This window comes from Pleurodeles waltl, chromosome 5 (assembly GCF_031143425.1).
Source record: "Pleurodeles waltl isolate 20211129_DDA chromosome 5, aPleWal1.hap1.20221129, whole genome shotgun sequence".
Classification (NCBI taxonomy): domain Eukaryota; kingdom Metazoa; phylum Chordata; class Amphibia; order Caudata; family Salamandridae; genus Pleurodeles; species Pleurodeles waltl.
The window spans coordinates 1,039,735,613-1,039,756,603 of NC_090444.1; the positions used below are offsets into that span (position 1 = coordinate 1,039,735,613).

General features: G+C 44.6%; 1 protein-coding gene across 10 annotated transcripts in view; it reads right to left on the reverse strand.

The window, feature by feature from the left end:
- BCLAF1 (BCL2 associated transcription factor 1) overlaps positions 1-20,991 on the reverse strand; it is a 539,194-nt gene that overhangs the window by 415,295 nt on the left and 102,908 nt on the right. For all 10 annotated transcript variants that reach the window (XM_069235222.1, XM_069235220.1, XM_069235219.1 and 7 more), the window contains 2 exons: positions 13,617-13,744; positions 545-1,429 (listed from right to left, as the gene is read on the reverse strand). In XM_069235222.1, coding sequence (XP_069091323.1) covers positions 545-1,429; positions 13,617-13,720 — 989 coding nt within the window. In that variant the 5' untranslated portion in view covers positions 13,721-13,744. The remainder of the gene's footprint in view (positions 1-544; positions 1,430-13,616; positions 13,745-20,991) is intronic.

Sequence of the window (20,991 nt, forward strand, 5' to 3'; positions counted from 1 at the left end):
TATAATAGTTGAATTCTTAACTGTCCCATTTCTCACATGAACCAACCAGGTTTCCCAAATGAAAAAAGACATTATGATCCTTAAATTAAACCTATTCCCAAAAAAGTTTTAGAATTGAAAGATAAAGCATAGCAAATGTAGTATTTATAGTGCACCCCCCACCAAAGTTTAAATAATACGTATTTATATCTAAATCGATACTTGATCAGCAGCGAAAAAATGCAGCTCTAAAATGAAACCAAAACAATGTGTTGCACTAACTGCCTTATTGATGGTTAAAGAAATAGTCAAGAACACTGAATACAAATTTGCTACAGCATTTTGAATTATACTGCCCAAACTAAATTTTGAACCTGGCATAACCGTATTGTCTGATTAAATCAAGCAAAAGGCTAGCGGTGTAAAAAATAAACATCATGCAAAGAATATTTCAAATAAACATGAAATGTATTTACAAGTGATTTTAATAGTGGTTCAAGGCTATGCTGAAATGGATCTTAAGAGTATTAGTGGGTCAGCAGCAAACATTTCGGATTCTACTCACCGCTTGCCAGGTTTTCCACTTTTCGAGAGCTCCAGTTCACCAGTCCGGCTCTCCTCTGATGGGGCAGTCTTTGCAGGACTTCTCTTAGATGGTACGTGGTGCAGTGGACTGTTCTGAGAGGGGCTGTAACGGGCAGAACCATTGTCAATACTCTCTGGGCTGTGCTGCACAGTGGGAGAGAGTGGCGAAGTAGTGTCCTTTGCTGTACTAAGAATTGGTGTATCAGAGTCTGAAGAGCTCAGGCTGGAAGGGGAAGCCACTGGGGAAGGGCTGCGGGGCGACCGAGGACTGTTATCATATGCAGACAGGCCAGCCCAAGTATCTACACACACACCTGATGCTTTGCTAAACTCGTCCAAAGACTCAGATGGATCACGTTCAAATGCGTCCTTAGGCTCATCATGAGATTTAGTGTTCACAGGGCTATCACGTGATGGGGCACTTCGCAATTTCTTTGCCTTTTTCTCACGAGAGATGCGCTTTTTTGGACGGACAGGTGATTTGCTATATTGGGATGAGGAGCCAGATGAGGAAGACCTTGGGGACCTGGAAGATCTGTAAGAGCGATGAGACCGGCTGCGAGATCTCTGAGAGGATACAGACCTTCTCTTAGGAGTCCTTGAGCGGGAACGTTCACGCCTCGGGCTGCGAGAATGTCTTCTGTTCCACATGGGCCTAAAGCCACCACGATGCATAAATCTACCGCCACCTCCTCCTGGAAAGAAGCCTCTTCTCATTGGTCGGAAACCATAGGGGCGCCTCATGCCTCGGTTGTTTCTGTAGTCTCTGTGGTAATCCCTATTGTCCCTAAAGTCCCTACTGTCCCTATTATACATACGTTCCCTACTGCGAGATCGTGAATATGTTCTAGATCGAGACCTAGAACTGAAGTTGAAAAGAGAAGAACAATTAGTGCACATTTAAAATATTACAATTGTATTAATCATTGGTAAATAAAGAGATAAATAGAAAAAATAAAGTTCAACGGCGATTCAACGCTTGGGTTATTATATTCTGCTCATCTTTGTGTGTCACTTTACAAGAAGTAAAAAGGAGCTCTGCAATCTTAGCAGACGTTTCTTTGGAATATCAAGCCAACAGTCGACTACACTCTTTTTCATCAATTAACTGTACTGTGTTTGAAAGAGCATTAAGATAGATAAACATTTTAATTTTACTATTTTTTGTAATGAAGCTACCTTACTTTGCCATCAAAGTGCACTGAGATAGTATATTTTGGCTGCTATGATGCATAAAAACGTAACTATTATGGACACAAAACTAAATAAAACGATAAACCCACATTTCTGATGAAACAGTACTAAAAACAAACAAACAAAAAAAAAAAACTCAAGAGTCATGCACGAGTCGAGAATATCTGTGCAAGGGTGAAGACTACTTGCTTTGACTTCTATGCCAAAGGTTATAGTAAATTAAGGTAGCTAACAAAATACACAGTTTAAAAAAGAAAAAAAAAAAGATGAGGTAAAGGGACAAGGAGTACTCCTTCTATTCATACCTGCCCTCTCATGTGTCTCCAAATAACGACAATAAGGCACCTTAACACTGCTATAGTAACCTCCAAATACCCGTCATACAAAGGAGCACATGTTGTTTGTTGCATTTTTTTTTTTTTTTTTTTACAAAAATGAAAAATTCTGCAGCATTTGCAAAGGAGCACTAGGATCCCACATTATTGCCAAAGATTTTGTTTTGTTATACCATGCCTCTGGACTTTGAAGATACGTACTTGTATAAACACTTTCAGTAGTACTGACATTAAGATGTTCAGTTAACTTAACTTTTCTTTCCAGAATCAAGAGAATCATTTGTGACCTCAATTAGAATATATAAGGCTCAGATGTAAACCTTTCTATGGCAACCTTATCCAGTCATGCGTAGCATGTTTCGAGAGTTTTGATGCCATAAGTGTATAAAATGACTTGACACCCTAGGGCAGCTTAGATTCCATACTAGCAACAAGTAGTTTATTGTGACAACGAAATAAGGGTAGGATCTATTGTACGAAGTGACAAAAAGAAATACTTTTAAAGGTTTTGTAGCGTGACAGTGGATGGTTACTATTTCGGCACCACTGCCCTCCCTCAAAGCAATTATGTTTCTTCACCTGGTCTTCCAGAGTTAATGAATCACCCTTCAATAGTGTTTAACTATACAGCAGCGATAATGGCATTAAGGTAGGGGGGATTACAATTCTGGTACTAGAAAAAGGTCACAGCATACTGACAGCTTTGTGGCTCAACAGAAAACGAGTTACCTGCACTTAAACCACAATGCTTCCCCCTGCAGGGGAAGAGAGCAAATCTTATTTCATTTAAATTCTCCTGTCCAGTAGATGCATTGTCGTTCATGACGTTTACAGTCACTGTACTGAAAAGAAAATAAGTTACTTACCTGTAACTGTAGCTCTCCAGTACTGGAATCTTTCATAGATTCACATGCTTGAATCATTCCCCGTCGTCGAGATGGGAGTCCCGGTACAATTTTCACAAGTAATGTTAAAACATATTGAAGAGAAAAAGGCCCTAGGCCTCTTCAATTTCATAGTCTATCAGAGTCATTTTGTGAAAAGGACCAAACCTGATCCTCCACCAATCAGGCGACAGCACCCTTCAGAACCTCCTGAGAGAAGCTCTAGCACCTCAGATTTTCCAAGCACAAGTGCTTATATTATGTTGAATATATGTATAAATAGAAAGAAAGAGGTGAAGTGAGCTTCTCCGTGGAGGCGGGTGGGTCGCATGTGAATCTATGAAAGATTCCAATACTGGAGAACTACAGTTACAGGTAAGTAACTTATTTTCTTACTCCAGTATTGGTACTTTCATAGATTCACATGCTTGAATCAGAGTAGAAAGCAATAACTATGCACATTGTAAAATGACAACATCTTTAATAAACAAAATATCTTAAACCACAAAACCTTCTTATCATCATGCATAAATTGATGAAGTATAGGAGTGTACTGCCATAGGTCTCTCTCTCTCTCTCTATATATATATATATATATATATATATATATACATAAATATAACTATCTACTTATCTCTAATATAATATATATAGAGATATACCTGTGAAGATACATGATGAAATTTGAAGAACAAAACAGTAATAGAAATCATCATAAGACACTACTGTAACATGATCAATGTCTGAAAACCCGCTTACTTATGGGATTATGATAGCGTTCTCTTATTCTTACATGCATTTCTTTTTTTTTTTTTTTCTTTTTTTTTTTTTACACAATGTGCATACCTGTTCTAGGATGGAGGGATGTAGGAGAAATGGCTCACCTTCACCTGAAGAGATTCCTGAGAACCACCTGGCCCACTGCTACCTTTCCGTGCGAGAGGGACTCCAAGCAGTAGTGCTTAGTGAAGGTATGACAGCTCTTCCATGTTGCTGCCCTACATATGTCTTGTAGTGGCACTCCGGCAAACAGTGCCGCTGACGATGAGACTTTTCTCGTCGAGTTAGCATGCACAGATGACTGCAAAGGTTTGCCAGCTGCCTGATGGCAAAAGCGAATAGCAGAGGCGATCCATCTAGAAATACTCTGCTTGGATACCGGGCACCCCTTCCTAGGAGCACTGTACGCCACAAATAGCTGATTAGAGCGCCGAAAAGATTTAGTCCTGTCCAAATAAAATTGAACGCATCTTTTCACGTCTAAAGAGTGTAATGCCCTCTCCGCCGGAGTAGATGGATGAGGGAAAAAAAAGACTTGAAGACTAAAGGTTCGGTCATGTGAAAGTCTATCTTGTTTAAGCGGCAGGAATGGCTCTTGGATGGACAGCACTTGCACCTCACAGACCCGCCTAGCTGATGTAAGAGCTATCAATAAGGCAACCTTCCACGACAAGTATTTGAGGGAAGCACAGTGGATCGGTTCAAATGGATGCTTCATCAGTTGTGCCAAAACAATATTCAAATTCCACGAAGGAGGTGGCGGTCCGAAAGGAGGGTAAACCCTGAAAAGCCCCTTTAGAAATCTCTTAATCAGCCGAGAATAGAAGAGCGAGGGTGTGTCATCTGAACGTCTGTATGCAGCTATGGCTGCTACATGAACTTTAATGGACGAGTGTGCTAGGCCAGATTGAGCTAACTGTAACAGATACAGCAATATTTCTTCTGGTGGTGAGAGTAGAGGGTCGATTTGACGCTGATGACACCAGGCACAGAATCTTTTCCATTTACACTGATACGTCTTGTTAGTGCTATCCGCTCTGGCCTTTGACAAAATATCCCTGCAGTCCTACGGGATGTTCAAATGCGCAAACTCTCTGTGGTGAGGAGCCATGCTGATAACCGCATTGACTGCGGATCGGGGTGCCGAACCTGGCCGTTGTTCATAGTTAGTAAATGAGTTAACGGCTCCAGTGGAATATGAGGTTTGACTGATAGAATGAGGAGCTCCGTGAACCAATGTTGGCGCGGCCAGTACGGGGCTATCAGTATAAGAGTGCACGGTTCTGTTTTCATCTTCGTGAGGATCCTTGGGATCAACGGAATGGGAGGAAAGGCGTAAGCAAAGATGTCTGACCAGACTGTCGAAAACGCATTCCCCCAAGATCCCTTTTGGTGATGCCAACTTGCGAAGAACTGGCATTTGACGTTGTCCTTCTTCGCAAACAGATCCACTGTTGGTGTTCCCCACTGGGAAAAAAATCTGGGTCAGTACTGTCTGGTCTAGCTCCCACTCGTGGCAGTCAGATTTCTGCCTGCTGAGTGCATCTGCTGCCTTGTTGTTTATTCCCGGCAAGTGTACCGCCAATAGTGTGATGCCTTGCTGCGAGGCCCAGTTCCAGATCGCTTGGGCTTCCCTGGAGAGGGTGAGAGATCTTGTACCTCCTTGTTTGTTGAGATAGTGCATCATAGTGGTGTTGTCCGTTCTTATCACCACTCGCGATCCTGAGATTCTTGGGGGAAACGCTTGTAAGGCGAGGTGCACTGCCCCGAGTTCTAGCCAATTGATATGCATTGATGCCAGATGGATTGGCCTTTTGCCACTTATTTCCAGGTCCTGTAATACTGCGCCCCAGCCTTCCAGTGAGGCATCTGTTGTTATGGTCCACGGGGCTGGCTGTTGAAGAAACGAGAGACCGATTGACAGATGATGTTTTTGAGACCACCATTTGAGAGTTTTGATCATTATCGGAGTTATTTGTATCTGGTCTTCGAAAGTGCCTGATACTTGGAGCCATTGACGGTTTACCTGCTCCTGCAAGGGGCGCATCTTTAGCCGACACAGAGGGATCAGAGGTATGCATGAAGACATCATGCCCAACAGTGATTTGAAGAGACGGACTGTAACCTTTCGTCTTCTGTGTATGGAACTCCCTAGGGTTAGTAATCTTTGTTGTCTCTCTAACGTGGGACATGCCATGCCGGATTCCGTGTTCAGTTTTGCTCCCAGAAAAGTCATACTGCGTACTGGTAGAGGGTTGGACTTCTCCCAGTTGATTGTGAATCTGAGATTGGTCAGTAAGGAAATGCACTTTCTTGTTGACTTGTGTGCTCCTGTGTAAGTCTTTGCCTTTATTAACCAGTCGTCTAAGCATGGAAAAACCTGGTGCTTTCTTCTCCTGAGAAAGGCTGCGACTGGTGCTAGGCATTTGGTAAATATTCTTGGGGCTGATTTGAGTCCGAAGGGAAGGACGCGATATTGATAATGGCTCCCGGCTACGGTGAATCTCAAATACTTTCTGTGGGCAGGGTGGATGGATATGTGGAAGTATGCGTCTTTGAGGTCTAGTGATGACATAAAATCTTTGATTGAGACGCAGAAGGACGTCTTGCAGGCTGATCATTCGAAACGATTGCTTTTTTAGGTATACATTTAGTTGCCTTAAAATCGAGGATCGGCCTCCAATCGTTCCACTTTTTTCGAATGATAAAGAACCTGGAATAAAATCCTGTTCCTCGTTGAGCCCAAGGCACCTTCTCTATAGCTCCCTTGAGAAGCAGCTTGTCGACTTCTTCTTTGAGTTGCTGAGGACATCTTGAAGGAGTCCTGCGGGGAGGGTTAGAGGGAGGTATCTGGATAAATTCTAAAGTATAGCCCGTTCCACTAATTGTAGGACCCACTTGTCTGACGTAATGGTTTGCCATTGACTGAGGAATAAGGAAATTCTCCCGCCCAGGGTGACAGGAGGAGGACTGAGCGTAGCCGGCGCCTCAAAAACATCAGGTTCTACGAGCTGAATCTTTGGCCGGGCGGGTTGAACGTCCACGGCCTGCCGGTCTACTATAGGCTGGTTGAGCCGGTTGCCTTTGGGAGTAGTATGGACGATATTGTTGTGAAGATGATGGATAGGAAGAATATCTCTGTTGATATCCCCCTCTGTAAGAGGGTTGGCCACACCCCCTAGGACGAAAGGACGATCTTCGATATTGCAGGGTCCCTAATGACCTTGCCGTGTCCGTGTTGCTTGACTGTAGGGCTTCGTCCACATGTTTCCCAAATAGCGCTTGGCCATCAAAGGGTAAGTCTAGGCTTTTATTCTGGACTTCTGGGCGAAATAAGGTGGCTTTAAGCCAGCCCTGTCTTCTTAATACAGCAGCACCTGCAAGCTGTCTGAAAGCTGTCTGAAAGCAGTGGTCGCTATATCCATTGCACAGTCTATAAGCTCTGCAGACGTGCGTTGAGCTTCTTGTACAGTCTTATTTGCCTCCGATTTTACGTCTTCTGGCAGTTGATTAATAAAAGGTGCAATATCCGCCCAAAGCTGTCTGTCGTATCTGTCAGTCACCAGATCCTCGGGGTCCGTGCACGTTCCCAACACTTCCACCACAAGACAGCTCCAATACTCTGATTAGATTTATCACAGAGTCTAAGAGAGTCCAAGTGGGGAAAAGGGGATTAGGACGGGAACAGCTGGGAAGGAGACCTGTAGGAAGCAAAAGGTTAAAACACAACATCAAAATTACATCTCATGAAATCAGTACCATGCTACAACTCTAAGCTTCGTCTTTTCCGAAAAACATGAACAACCCTAGAATAATCCTAAAACTGACTAGGCTTTAGATGACCGAATACCTGAGGAGGAAACAGGAAAAGTTAAATAGGACTTTCAGATTCAAGTACTTTCTTTAGCATGAGAATCAGGAAACACTCTGAGCATTTTCTAACAACCATATGAATCTCCTTTTAGGAATACATATCAGGAACACACAGAATTACCTCTAGAACTCTGGTATTGTGTTGTGTTGTGTTGTGTTCATCTCAGAAAAAACATTGGCAAGTAAATTGCGCACACTGCAGATTTTTATACGAGTATTAAACACCATAAAGGTTTGTGCACCATGAAATCACACAACGTAGATTCAAGGAATAAATCACGCGACGTGTCAACTTGAAATGCTACCAAGAAAATGTCTTTGAATGGTAGCGCACAGTAAATTACATTATTTATACACGAGGAAAGAATTGCGCGTCTTGCCGATTCAAATGCCACCATACAAAAGCCAAGAAATAGTAGCGCACAATGAATAACATGAAAAAACACTCAAGGAAAGAATCGCGCGTGTTGCAGATTCGAATGCCACCATGTAAATGCCAGTAAATGGTAGCGCACAATGAACAGCATGAATTACACACGAGAAGTGAATCGCGCTTCTCGACGATTCGAATGCCACCATGTAAATGTCAAGAAAAGGTAGCGCGCAATGAACAACAAAGTTAAATGCTCATGAAACGAGTTGCACGTCTTGCCAACTCGTAAAACATCATATAAATGTCAAGAAATATCAGCACGCAGTGAACAATAATGTAATAACGAAGTCAAATCTTTATGGAATAAATTGCGCGTCCTCCCTATTTGCAAACCACCATACAAATGTCAAAAAATGGCAGCGCACAAGTAATCTGTTATTCATTTAAGAATTAAAATCAAGAATATGAAGATTCTCAATTACGGTGTTGGGAAATGTCCAAACACCATCTTACCGCCTGGAAACAGTGATCACCAATGAGAGATGAGTGCAGAAGACTGGAAAATCCAAATAGGCCGCTGGGACAGGAGCTCAGGAAGAAGCTGCTGCTCTGAACCGGGACCTCTGAATAGTGAGCACTGGAAGTTGGGCTGACTCTCTTTAATAGAGTCTTGGCCCAGCCCAGAACCACGCCCAGGCATGTTGCAGGGAAAGTCTCCAGAAGGCCCTGGAAAGGGACCACACCCTAACACACACTGAATGTCTGCAGCAACACATTGTAAATGTACAGTATTTCTAAACACCTTAAAAATGAATCTTTTGGATGGAATTCTGCAATGCAAAAGGTTAAACAATAACATATCATCACAATGCATAAATTACTTTATCTTGCGAGTGTTGGGTTTTTGCATTCTAGATGCCCATAGAGCGCGCACTGTCCTGGTGTTGACAGTATCGAGACAAAATAGCCAAGGAGTTGGCAGCTCTAAGCACTAGGCTGGCCATAGACGAAAATCTTTTCCCTATGTTATCTAGCCGCCTACCCTCCTTGTCTGGGGATGCGGAAATCGGAGCAGAAGGATTTTTTGATCTTCTTTGAGCTGCCTGAGCTACTACTGAATCCGGATGTCCTGTCAAGCATGTTGGTGCATCATCAGGAGCTTTGTATTTCTTATCCAGACGTGGCAAAACTGCTGTGACTGTTGCCGGATTATTCATGACTTTAAGGCCCTCTTCCCACAGGTAGTTCACCATCGGGATAGAGCGCACAGACTTTTGAAAGGGCTCTTTAAAATCATATATGAAACAATATGTTTGCTTCGTAGGTAGCGGTAAAGCAAAACGCTTGGCTGCCCTCTCTAGGAGATTGTGAAAACCTCCAATGGCTTCAGGTGGGGATTCCACCTTCGAATGAGAAGGAGAAGATGGAGCAGGAATAATGTACTCGTCCCACTCTGAGTGAGTGTCTATGAGCTCTCCTTCTTCCTGATCTCCTTCTGAGATGTCAGTGTCTTGGGGAATTGTCATGTCCGGAGTGGCCACATCTGTGAGATGCAAAGACGTTGGTCTTTGATGTGGAGTAGAAACACCAGAAATAGGCGATGGAGGAGGCTGTTCTCCTTGTGGAGGAAACCTTCTGTTGTAATCCACTAACATCGCTCTAAGACCAGTAAGCAGGTCGGAAGGAATATACGCTCCCTGCTGATACTGCTGATGCTCAGAGTAAGCCTGGGGATCATAAGCTTCCTCATATTCCTCCTCTTCCTGGTATTTTACATTCAATTCAGAAGGGCTGTGGGCTGTTCCAAAAGGACCGTCTTCATCTGAATCTTCATCTCCCTCCAAAAGATGTACTGGCACCAGGGAGGATACCTTACTAGGTGATGTGTGGGTTGGAGTTAACTTTTCTCCTCTTTTTTGATGTTTTTCCCTCGTGGACGGTGTCGTCGACGACGTGTAAATCGACTTTGTCATGGACGGTGCCGTCGACGCTGGACGCACAGTTATTTTAATAGCAGAAAGCTTCGTCGACGACGACGGTAGGGCTGACACGGACATCAGCGCCGTCGACGATGACTAGGTGTAGACGGTCGTCGATGCCGATGTCGTCGTTGCAGTTCTCGTCGACAGTGGTGTACTTGTTCTCGTCGACGATGTTGCCGACGGAGCCGTTGACTATGGAAATCCTGAAGTAGCTGTTGTCGTCGGCAATGCACCCACCGACGGTGCCGTCGACGGGGAATCCGTCGACGAGGCCTTTTTTCCAGTCACAGAGGATGGCTTTTTGAAAGGCACAGATGGTGGAACAGATGAAGATTTCCTGTGCCTCTCAGAACTGGAAGAATGTCTGTTCCCCTATTTACTTGAGAGTTTAGTTGGGGAAGAAGATGGGCTGCGACCCTTATAAGACCCTGAAGCAGTCTTTTTGAGGGCTTTTCTTGAGATTTGTGAGGGAGATCTAGAGCGTGATCTTGCCCCTTTTAGCTGATCTCTTAGATGTTGATGATTCCTCACTCTCAGAACCAGAAACTGGATCCTTCCTATGTTTTAGATTCTGCAGCCATATTAATAATCTGCCTTCTCTATCTTTTAAGGTCTTAGAAGAAAAAGTACGGCAAATCTTACAGTCCTTGGCTGAATGATCTGGGTACAGGTAGTAAATGCAGTCTTGATGAGGGTCTTCAGAATGAAGTCTTTTCTTCCCACAAGTCTTGCAGTCTCTTAAGAGACTCTTCTTTTCCTTGTCAGACATAGTTGAAAAATAGCTGACAAATACAAATAAATGAGTTTCTCTGAGAGAAAAAGAGCTGAATAAAGGTGTGAAGATAGAGCAGAGCTCTGAGGAGACTCCCTAGCACGACGTGCGGTAGAAAATCTGAGGTGCTAGAGCTTCTCTCAGGAGGTTCTGAAGGGTGCTGTCGCCCGATTGGTGGAGGATCAGGTTTGGTCCTTTTCACAAAATGACTCTGATAGACTATGAAATTGAAGAGGCCTAGGGCCTTTTTCTCTTCAATATGTTTTAACATTACTTGTGAAACTTGTACCGGGACTCCCATCTCGACGATGGGGAATGATTCAAGCATGTGAATCTATGAAAGTTCCAATACTGGAGTAAGCATGTCTCCTAAAAACATACAACCTGGAACCAATACCTGCAGAAGAAGCAGAACCAGCTGAAATTTTGTGTTTCTACAAGATAAAGCAGCAAATAAAACGTGTCCTTTGCAGCATCAACTGTGAATAGGCAGGGTTTTGAATCAAGGAACTCCGAAGAAAAATTACGAAAGGACAGACATAAGACAATTTTATACTGTCACCATACATTTTCCACAGGGTTGCTAACAGGCTGTCTAATGTTAGCTTTCACTTTAACTTAAAATATGCTGGGGAGACTAAGAATTTCAGAAACCTATACCAAGAAAGGTTCACTGATGTAACATCCAGGATCATTTTCTAATCGTCCATATAATATATAGCCTGGGGGTATATGCATTATGTGGTCTTCGGACCTCAAATTCCTGTTCACAAACTCTTAACTGGGGGTGGTCCTATTGTGGCTACACATCTACTTCCCCCTGATCATACTCTGAAACCTGATCACATTCACTATTGAGATGCCTTCTGTGTGCCCAGAATCTGCACAGTCTGTAACTTTGTAAAGTAATGAAAAAGACTGGTAGCTAAAGGTGACTTATTTCCAGGGAAGGTAGAATGGCAAAATTAGGACTTTTCTGACATGTTTCACAAGGATGCTATTGATGCGACAACCTGTGGCAACATAGATGCCCATAGCTTCCATGACACCAACTGGCTGTACAACAGTCCCTGACGAGTCAGGTTGAGTAGGGCAGTGTCAGCAATGCAACACAGTCTTGTGTGAGAGCAGTCATCAGCATCAAACAAGGCACCAACTGCATGGCAGTCGAAAGGGCAAGAACAGACTGTGCCATCAACAGTGAAGGCGCTAACAAGGATTCTGTGACCTCGTGTGAGTAAATTGAACTCCAACAGACGCAGAGCACAAATACCCATTGTCAACTAGGCAGATAAAACACCTGCTGACTGTTTCGATCTCTTGAATGTCAACAGGAGAGTACTCAGTTTAAGATTATGATTTAGGTAGAAAAAAATATTGATTTTGTAAGAGGTTGATTTTTGTGCCATCTTGTGTGCATCTCCCGCTCCTTTGACACTACCTCACGGTTGGCAGTTACAGATTAAACAGTTATCTCATAACAATCCACTCTGGAAAGTGCCGGAAAATTCCAACTCTAATAACCAGAGAAGCTCTGGTTTTAGCTCCTTCTTCGTAGAGGTGTCTGGATGGAGCCTGTACACAGATTTAGCACCTTAAAGGATGTGCTTCAAAGTGGAGAAGACTGTCTTCTACTGAAGAAATAAAGCCAGCTCCTTTATCAGTAAATCAGGGATTTCACAGGGAAAGGATTACAAACATCAGTGTGCCAACCTGTGCTTACAGTAAAGGCAGAACAGGCAGTGCTTACAAGGATCATCTGTGAAAATCAGCCTTTAACCCAAGTGGTCTATGTTCTGAAAAAAGATTTTTCTTCTCCTTTAAAGGAGTGGCTGCCAGTATAAGGCATAATGTCTCTAATTGCACAGAAAAAAGCCAGCAACAATTTATCGTAAAGATTAGCTGAGCCTGGCCTAAGAAAACCTGGTGTTCAAAAACATTTTGACAAACCCTAATGAAGAAAGCAAAAAAGAGAGAGAAAGGAAAACTCTCATCGAGGACTACCTTACACGTGACAAGCAGCAGAAATTTGAGTTACAGCGACTTCCACAAGAAGTGGAATGCGCAGTACAATGGTCTCATTCGATCAAGTCTGGGCAGATTCACTGACTTCAATGTGCTACTAAGCAAATATTCCTCTTTTGCCGGCAGGTATTCCCAGCCTACTGAGGCAGAATTATTCAAGCTTGTGTTTCTGAAAAAATCCAGTCCTAAAAAAAGAAAAAAAAAAGAAAACATCCTTTTGCAGGTGTAGATAAAGCAAGATTTTGCATTTTCTAGTCTTTAACGCCCCACTTCCTACCACTTTGTTCAGCAGGATTAGGATTACTGTTAAGAGGAGTTGTAACAAAGTAGTGACTTATGTCATTGAATCTATGAAGCAGGTATATGGAAAGGCTAATGTTGTTGTTTTCTTTATCAAGGGAAGAGATGCAATGCAGTGCCCAGGGTTCTACGAACAACTTTTTTAAAACAGAAAACAGTCAAGTAACAATTTACAAAAGTGATCTACACATGTCAGTAATGTAGAATGCTATGCTGAAAGTGTTTAATGTTGTAAATGGTTATAGATTTGCTCTCCACGTTATTGGTTTCAGGTTGACTTGTTCAGATGACGGTTATCTGATCACAATGAATGTGGTCTGGTGACATTCACTGGTAGGCCATCTAAATGAAGCAATAATTGGAATTTAAAGAGAAGCAGCAATGAATGCCATTATAATTGGAAAATACAGTCTTTGTCTCGGTATCTTTACACCAGACTTTGTTCCTAGTCCCAATAAACTTTAAACAAGCAAAAAGGAAACCAAAAGGCAAGTAAAAAACGTTTCAATAACTAATGCTAGTGGATTGTGTCACCTGTATCGTTTTTTCCTAGAATGCGATCTCGACCTTGATCTTGAACTGGAGCGAGATCTTGACTTTGATCTTGAAGAATGGGATCTCGAGTTGGACCGACCCATTTTTGTTCTAGCAATTTACAGGTACTTTAAAAAAAAAAAAAAAAAAGAGAGACAAAAACACTGTAAACTTACGGTTTTCATTTTTAACATCTATACAGCTATGACACTTTAAACAAACACAAGAGACATTTACAAGTCCACATATTTTGTGGCTATGTGCAGGAAAGCGGAGGAGGGTGGAATGGGTTGCTAGCCGAAGAACTCCATTCTCTGGCTATTTGAAATGTTTCCATTTGATGTGCAAGTATTGTTACAGAAGCTGATATACATATCCAGATGCAAAAAACTAACGTTTAGCTTTATTTAATTCTTAATAATGTAAACAATCAAAATAAAACTAAAGAACAAGCTGCTTACCTTCGGTAACAACCTTTCTGGTGGATGCTCTAAATAATTGCAGAATACGCACTATAAGAATACTGGCGAGGCACCAGACTCGATCCAGAAACTTCAAAGTAGTACTCCCCAGTACTGGTAAGTGGAGTTGTGTGGCTCTGCCCCAATGTTATTCCGCTCCGAAGTGATGAGCGCAGCCACATGTAATTGCTATCTATAGGTGCTGACGTCAATTGCTTTTAGATGCAGAGCCTATCAGCAAATGGAAAGACTAGCGTGCAGATTTCTAAATTGGGGCCCTTTTAGATGGAGAAGGAAGTATCAGTAAGGAATCTGGGGTTAAAGCACCCACTAGAAAGATCATTACTGAAGGTAAGCAATTTAGTTCTTTTGATGGATACGTCTAACTGCAGATTAGTCACTTTGTGAATAGATACCATAGCAGTACCTCTCCAGGTGGTGGGTCTGTGAAATGACTCATACCAAAACATCTTGAAAGAGAGCAGGTAAAATGCCTTTCTTGATGGAACTCACTATTGAGGCAGGTCTGAGTTGTGAACATTTGTATAGATGCTTGCGTAGGTGCATGACAAATATCCAGGACAGGCACCCCATGTGCCAGGACAGTGGTACCAACTTTGGCCGGCTTGAATGAGCCCAGGAGCCTTCTGGATGATGCTTCTTAGCCACTGTGTAGCAGATCGTAATGCAGAAAAGAATCCATCTGGAGAGGGTTTGTTTCTACACTGACTTGACCTTCTTTGGAAGAGAACTTCACAAAAAGCTGCTCGTTTACCCAATGTCCTTTGGTGCAATTTATAAACCAGCTTAGTGACCCCCTGGGGTCTAAAAGACAAAACCTATGGCCTTCCTTTGAAGGAAGAGGTGACGCTAAGAACACCAGAGGGGTGATAGTCTGCCTGACATGGAATGGAGTGACAACTTTCGGCAGAACAGAAGATCGGGTCCTCAACACCAACATATCTGGAAAGAATGTTGTAGAAGGTGGGTTGAAAGAAAACGTGCTCTCACACCTAACCAATATTATGGTGATGAGACAGACAGTTATCAACATTAGAAGCCTTAAAAGGGGTGCACATCAAAAAGTGAGGACTAAATTCAAGTCCCTCTGTGGCATCACAAAGGATTTTCGCAGAAACAAGTGTGCAAAACAAGTGACACAAAGCTTTTAAAAAATCGAATTACATTAGGTGGTTTAAATGAAGGATGATCCCTCACCTCCAAAAAAGCCAAAAGAGCTGACAAATAGTCCTTAACAATGCCCAGAGAATGTCCTTGCTGGGGCAGGGACAAAACCAAACTTGAGACAAACTAGGTCGCAGTGGATACATTTCAAAGGTGCCGTACCAAGCCACGAATCTGTCCCAACAATTGGCATGCAATTTTTTTTTTTTTTTTTTTTAATAGAGGGATGCCTCACAGACAATATAAAATAAATGACTTGACAAGTAATGTCAACTGAAGTCGAGTGCGGCTGCTCAACTCTCACGCATGGAGATGCAGACTGCACAGGCCTGAGTGAAGCACCCTGCCTGCGCTCCAGTGACAGAAGATCCCATGTGAGGCGGCAGCTTTGTCGGAGGACAGATTCTCAGGGCTTGTGTGTTCCTGATCATTTTCAGGACTCAGGGCAGGAAAGGCGGCAGCAGCAGTAAGGCCAGCAGGAGTCAGAAGCTCCACTCTAGGTGGAATGCACCTGAGGGTGATCCTCTTTGGGAACTCCAACTTGCAAAAGTGCCGACATTGCGTTTTCAGAGTGGTGGCAAGAAGATGAAGGCAGGGATCTCTCCCTTGATGGAAGAACCTGTGGAGTCGAGCTTCTGCCGGAGACCAGAGCCCTCCCCCAGTGTACCCAGATGGCCACACCAATCCAGAAGCGATGCACCAGTCACCACTGTCAAATCTGGCTGGAAGAAGAAGAGGGGTCAGCCACTGACAAAATTGTGGTCTAGCAGCCAACACTGAAGAGCTTTAGCAGTCTCCCCTGAAATCTGGATACAATCCAACAGATTCTCCTGGTGCTGTCCCATGAGACGTTAGGTCCCAGTGCAGCATATCTCATACACTCCATCTGTCATTTGCACCAGTAGAATGCAGGAGGTCAGTGATTCCAGCAGTCAAAGACTTCAGCACTGAGATACAGGACAGAGACTGAAACGCTGAGATAACAGACTGAATGTCCTGAACTCTCTGCTCCAGAGGAAAAAGACAAAACCGTCCCGTATCAATAATGAAGCATATCAAAGGGGGTGTCTGCAAAGACGTCCAGTGTGACTTTGGCATGCGGATAGTGAACCCCAACAATATAAGGAAGTTCACCGTTGTCTGAAGGTAAGACGACGACTGCCAGCTGCGAGCTTGCCCTCAGGAGCCAGTCATTGTGGTAAGGGAAGACTAGTACCCCAACTTCAAGAAGGTGTTCTGTGAACACCTGAATGGCACTGTTAATGAGAAAAAGAAACATTGGTAACTGAAAATGCTCCTGGTCCACTGTGAACCACAGGTAGCGAATAAAAGGCAGGATTTGAAAATAAGTCTCCTGCAGGTCTAACTCTACAATTTAGTCTCTGGCGTACAGAGTGGAAAGGACCTGGGATAGTGTGAGAATTGTGAATCTGTCCATCCGCAGGAAGGCACTGAGAGGGCAGAGATCTAGAACAGGACTAAGGCCTCAGTAATTCAGAGGCACCAAGAAGTAGCAGGAGTAATAGCAAGCTCACATTTTCGATGCTAGAAGAACGAGTTACTTACCTTCGGTAACGCCTTTTCTGGTGGATACACTAGCTACCAGTGGATTCCTCACTCAGTGAATTTTCCCCATGCGCCAGCTTTCAACTGAAATTTTCTTCCTAGCTTCTGCATGTCGACGAGGACGTCACAATTGCCCACGCGATGCCGTCTGACGTCATACAGGCAATAAGAGGTCCTCGCCGGCGTGCTGACGTCAGTACCAACACTTTTTTACGTGCCTCTGAGACGAACAGGCAAATACAACTGAAACAAATGCCTCAAATAAAATCTTATATCATAACATTTAATTAAGCCAAATAGAGAAAGCATCAGCATAAATATGTAAATACCCAAAAATATATACATATAAACTATATAGTACATCATCACTAATCACCCTTTTTCTTTCTTTTTTTTTTTTTTAAATGATATACATACATACATACATATACACACACACACACATATATAAAACAACATATTACCAACAGGAGCTCACCCAAGGATAACTTGGTAAGACCAGACAGGCAACGGGGAGGCGGGTGGGACCGTGAGGAATCCACAGGTAGCTAGTGTATCCACCAGAAAAGGCGTTACCGAAGGTAAGTAACTCGTTCTTCTGATGGATACAACTAACTGAGGATTCCTCACTCATGGAAAAGAGTCCCAAAGCAGTACCGCACTCGGTGGAGGGTGCCTGAATGGTCAAACCAAGAAATCCTGCAGCATTGACCGTGCAAAATGGCCATCCCTCCTAACCTCCGAATCTAAGCAATAATGTTTTGCAAAAGTGTGTAGGGATGACCAAGTTGCGGCCTTGCAGATGTCAACCACAGGAACACCCGTAGCCAAAGCCAAAGAGGCCGACTTAGCTCTGGTGGAATGAGCTCTTATTCCATCAGGGGGTTCCTTCTTTGCCAGAGAGTAACACAGCTTAATGCAAAGAATGACCCACCTGGAGTGTTCTCTTGTGGACTGCCCTTCCTCTCCTCTTTCCCACGTACCCGATGAAGAGTTGATCTTCTAATCTAAACTCCTTCGTTCTGTCGACGAAGAAGCTCAGCGCTCTTCTCGGGTCCAAACGATGCAGGATGAGGAGGAGGATAAAAAGAGGAGAGTGTAATAGACTGTCCCATATGGAAGGGTGAAACAACCTTCGGTAAGAAAGCAGCCTTGGTCCTCAACACCACCTTATCCCCATAGAAGGACGTATACGGGGGCTTAACAGAAAGAGCCTGTAGCTCACTCACCCTTCTAGCCGAAGTAATAGCAACAAGGAAAACAGTCTTTAAAACCAATAGCCTCAAGGGGCAAGAATGCATCGGCTCAAACGGTGAGCCCATAAGAAATGTTAAAACTAGGTTCAAATCCCACTGAGGCATAATGAAAGGAGTGGGAGGATATCTATTAGTGAGGCCTTTTAAAAACCTCAATACTAAAGGAGATTTAAATAAAGAAGGCTGGTCAGGCAAACACAGAAAGGCTGACAGAGCCGACAAGTAGCCCTTAACTGTCGCAACTGCACAACCCCTCTGTGCCAGGGACAACGCAAAAGACAAGATATCCGATAAGTGGGCGCGTAAGGGATCAATTTGCTTCTCTCCACACCAATTCACAAATTTAGCCCACCTGCTAGCGTAGATAGATTTGGTGGAGTGTCGCCTGGCCGATAAAATAACATCCACCACCTCGGGTGGGAGAGAAAAGGAACTCAGGTTGCCCCGTTCAATCTCCAGGCATGAAGGAGCAGGCTCTAGAGGTGGGGGTGTAAAACCTGCCCCTGCGATTGCGAGAGGAGGTCTGCCCTGAGAGGGAGACGGAGCGGGGGCACAGTGAGAGTCGGAGTAGGTCTGCATACCACATCCTTCGTGGCCAATCCGGAGCTATTAGAATGACTTGGGCCCCGTCTTGGCGAATTTTCCTCAGAACCCGAGGAATCAAAGGTATGGGGGGAAACGCGTAAAGCAACTGGTCGCACCAGGACATCTGAAACGCATCCCCCAACGTTCCTTGCACCGGATACTGGAGGCTGCAGAACAACGGGCAGTGCGTGTTCTCCCAAGTGGCAAACAGGCCTATTCGGGGAAAACCCCACATCCGAAAGATGTAAAGAACCAGATCCGGATGCAGACGCCACTCGTGGTCGTCCGAGAAGAAGCGACTGAGTCTGTCCGCTCGTACGTTTTGGACCCCGGCCAAATGGTTTGCCACTACGCAAAGCCGATGGTCCCGAGCCCAGGACCAGAGTCGTAGAGCCTCTCTGCAAAGAAGGTACGACCCTACACCCCCCTGTTTGTTGATATACCACATCGCGGTCGTGTTGTCCGTCAGAATCTGAACTGACGGACCGCGAAGGGACGGGAGGAAGGCCTTGAGGGCCAAACGAATCAGCCGCAGTTCCAGCAGATTGATATGAAACCTCTGTTCTACTGGAGACCGACCCTTGATCACCAGATCCTCCAGATGAGCTCCCCACCCTATGGTGGAGGCATCCGTTATCACCGTGGTCACCAGAGTCGGCAGCGAAAACGGCTTCCCTTGAGAAAGGTTGCCTTCCGCAGCCCACCATCGGAGATCCGCTGCAGTGTCTCTGGAGATCATTATCGACTCCCCGAGATCTCCTCTGTGTTGAAACCACTGCCTGCGGAGGCACCACTGAAGAGCTCTCATGTGCCAGCGTGCATGAGTGACCAACAGAATGCAAGAAGCGAACAGACGAAGGACCTTGAGGACTGGAATTACCGCTCCTTCTCGAAACATCGGAACCAACGCCTGAATATCCTGTATCCGCTGTGGCGGAGGAAAGGCCCGATTCAATGTTGTATCCAGTACTGCCCCTATGAACAGGAGGCTCTAGGTGAGACTTGGGCACGTTTATTGAAAAACCCAGACTGAACAACAACTGAGTTGTCAGCTGCAGAAGACGCAACACAAGCCCCAGAGACTCGGCTTTGATCAACCAATCGTCCATGTAAGGGAATACCGCTACTCCCTCCCTCCGGAGGTGTGCTGCAACCACCGCCATCACCTTCGTGAAGACCCGTGGTGCGGAAGTAAGACCAAAAAGGAAGGACCGCGAACTGATAGTGCTGCGAACCTACCACAAACCGGAGATCCTTCCTGTGGGACTTGAGAATGGGAATGTGAAAATAAGGACCTTCCAGTCCTCCTTGTTCAACGCCAAAAGCACCTGCGCCAGAGTCAGCATTTAGAATTTCTCCTGCTTGAGGAACCAATTCAAAACCCTCAGGTCCAAAATAGGTCTGAGACGATCATCCTTTTTGGGGATCAGGAAGTACCTGGAATAACACCCCTGACCCCTTTCTTGCTCTGGAACCAACTCCACTGCGCCCTTCAATAATAGGGAGAGAACCTCCTGCTCTAGCAACAGGAGATGATCTTCTGAACAAAAGGAAGGACGGGGAGGGAAGGGAGGAGGAATCTCCCGAAAGGGAAGGGCGCAACCTTTTCTTACCACACTGATGACCCAGGAATCTGTTGTTATGGACTCCCATACGGGAAGAAAAAGAGAAAGCCTCCCCCCTACCGGAGAGACATGAGACAATGGCAAGAGGACTAGGGCTGCATTCCTTGAGGTAACCCTCCAGAGGGAGAGGAAGAGGAAGGGTGCTGCTGTTGGGAGGCCCCTCTTGTGCGGACTCTACCCCGCCCCCTGAATGATCGATAAGGGAGGCTGGAAGACTGCTGCCCCCGGCTGCTGTGACCTCCCACGAAAAGGAAGCCCCTCTACCAAAAACTTGCAGCCGTCTGAACGACCGAAATGGGGTGGAAGCAGCCTGCAGACCCAAAGACCTAGCAGTGGCCCTACATTCTTTAAAGCGCTCTAGCGCACAGTCCGCTTTCGATCCGAATAGTTTTGCCCCATCAAAAGGCAGATCCAATAGCGTGGTCTGGACGTCAGACGAAAAACCGGAAGTGCGTAACCACGCATGCCGCCTAGGGGCAACGGAAGTCCCCATGGCTCTTGCAATAGAGTCCGTGGTATCCAGCCCAGACTGAATAACTTGCGAAGCCGCCGCCTGAGCATCCAAAAGAAGGCTACGCAAGTCCTGGGGCATGTCTGGAAGAACCGTCTTCGTCGCATCCATTATAGCATGGATATACCTGCCAAGAATGCAAGTCGCATTGGCAGACTTGAGAGCCATGCTGCATGACGAAAACAC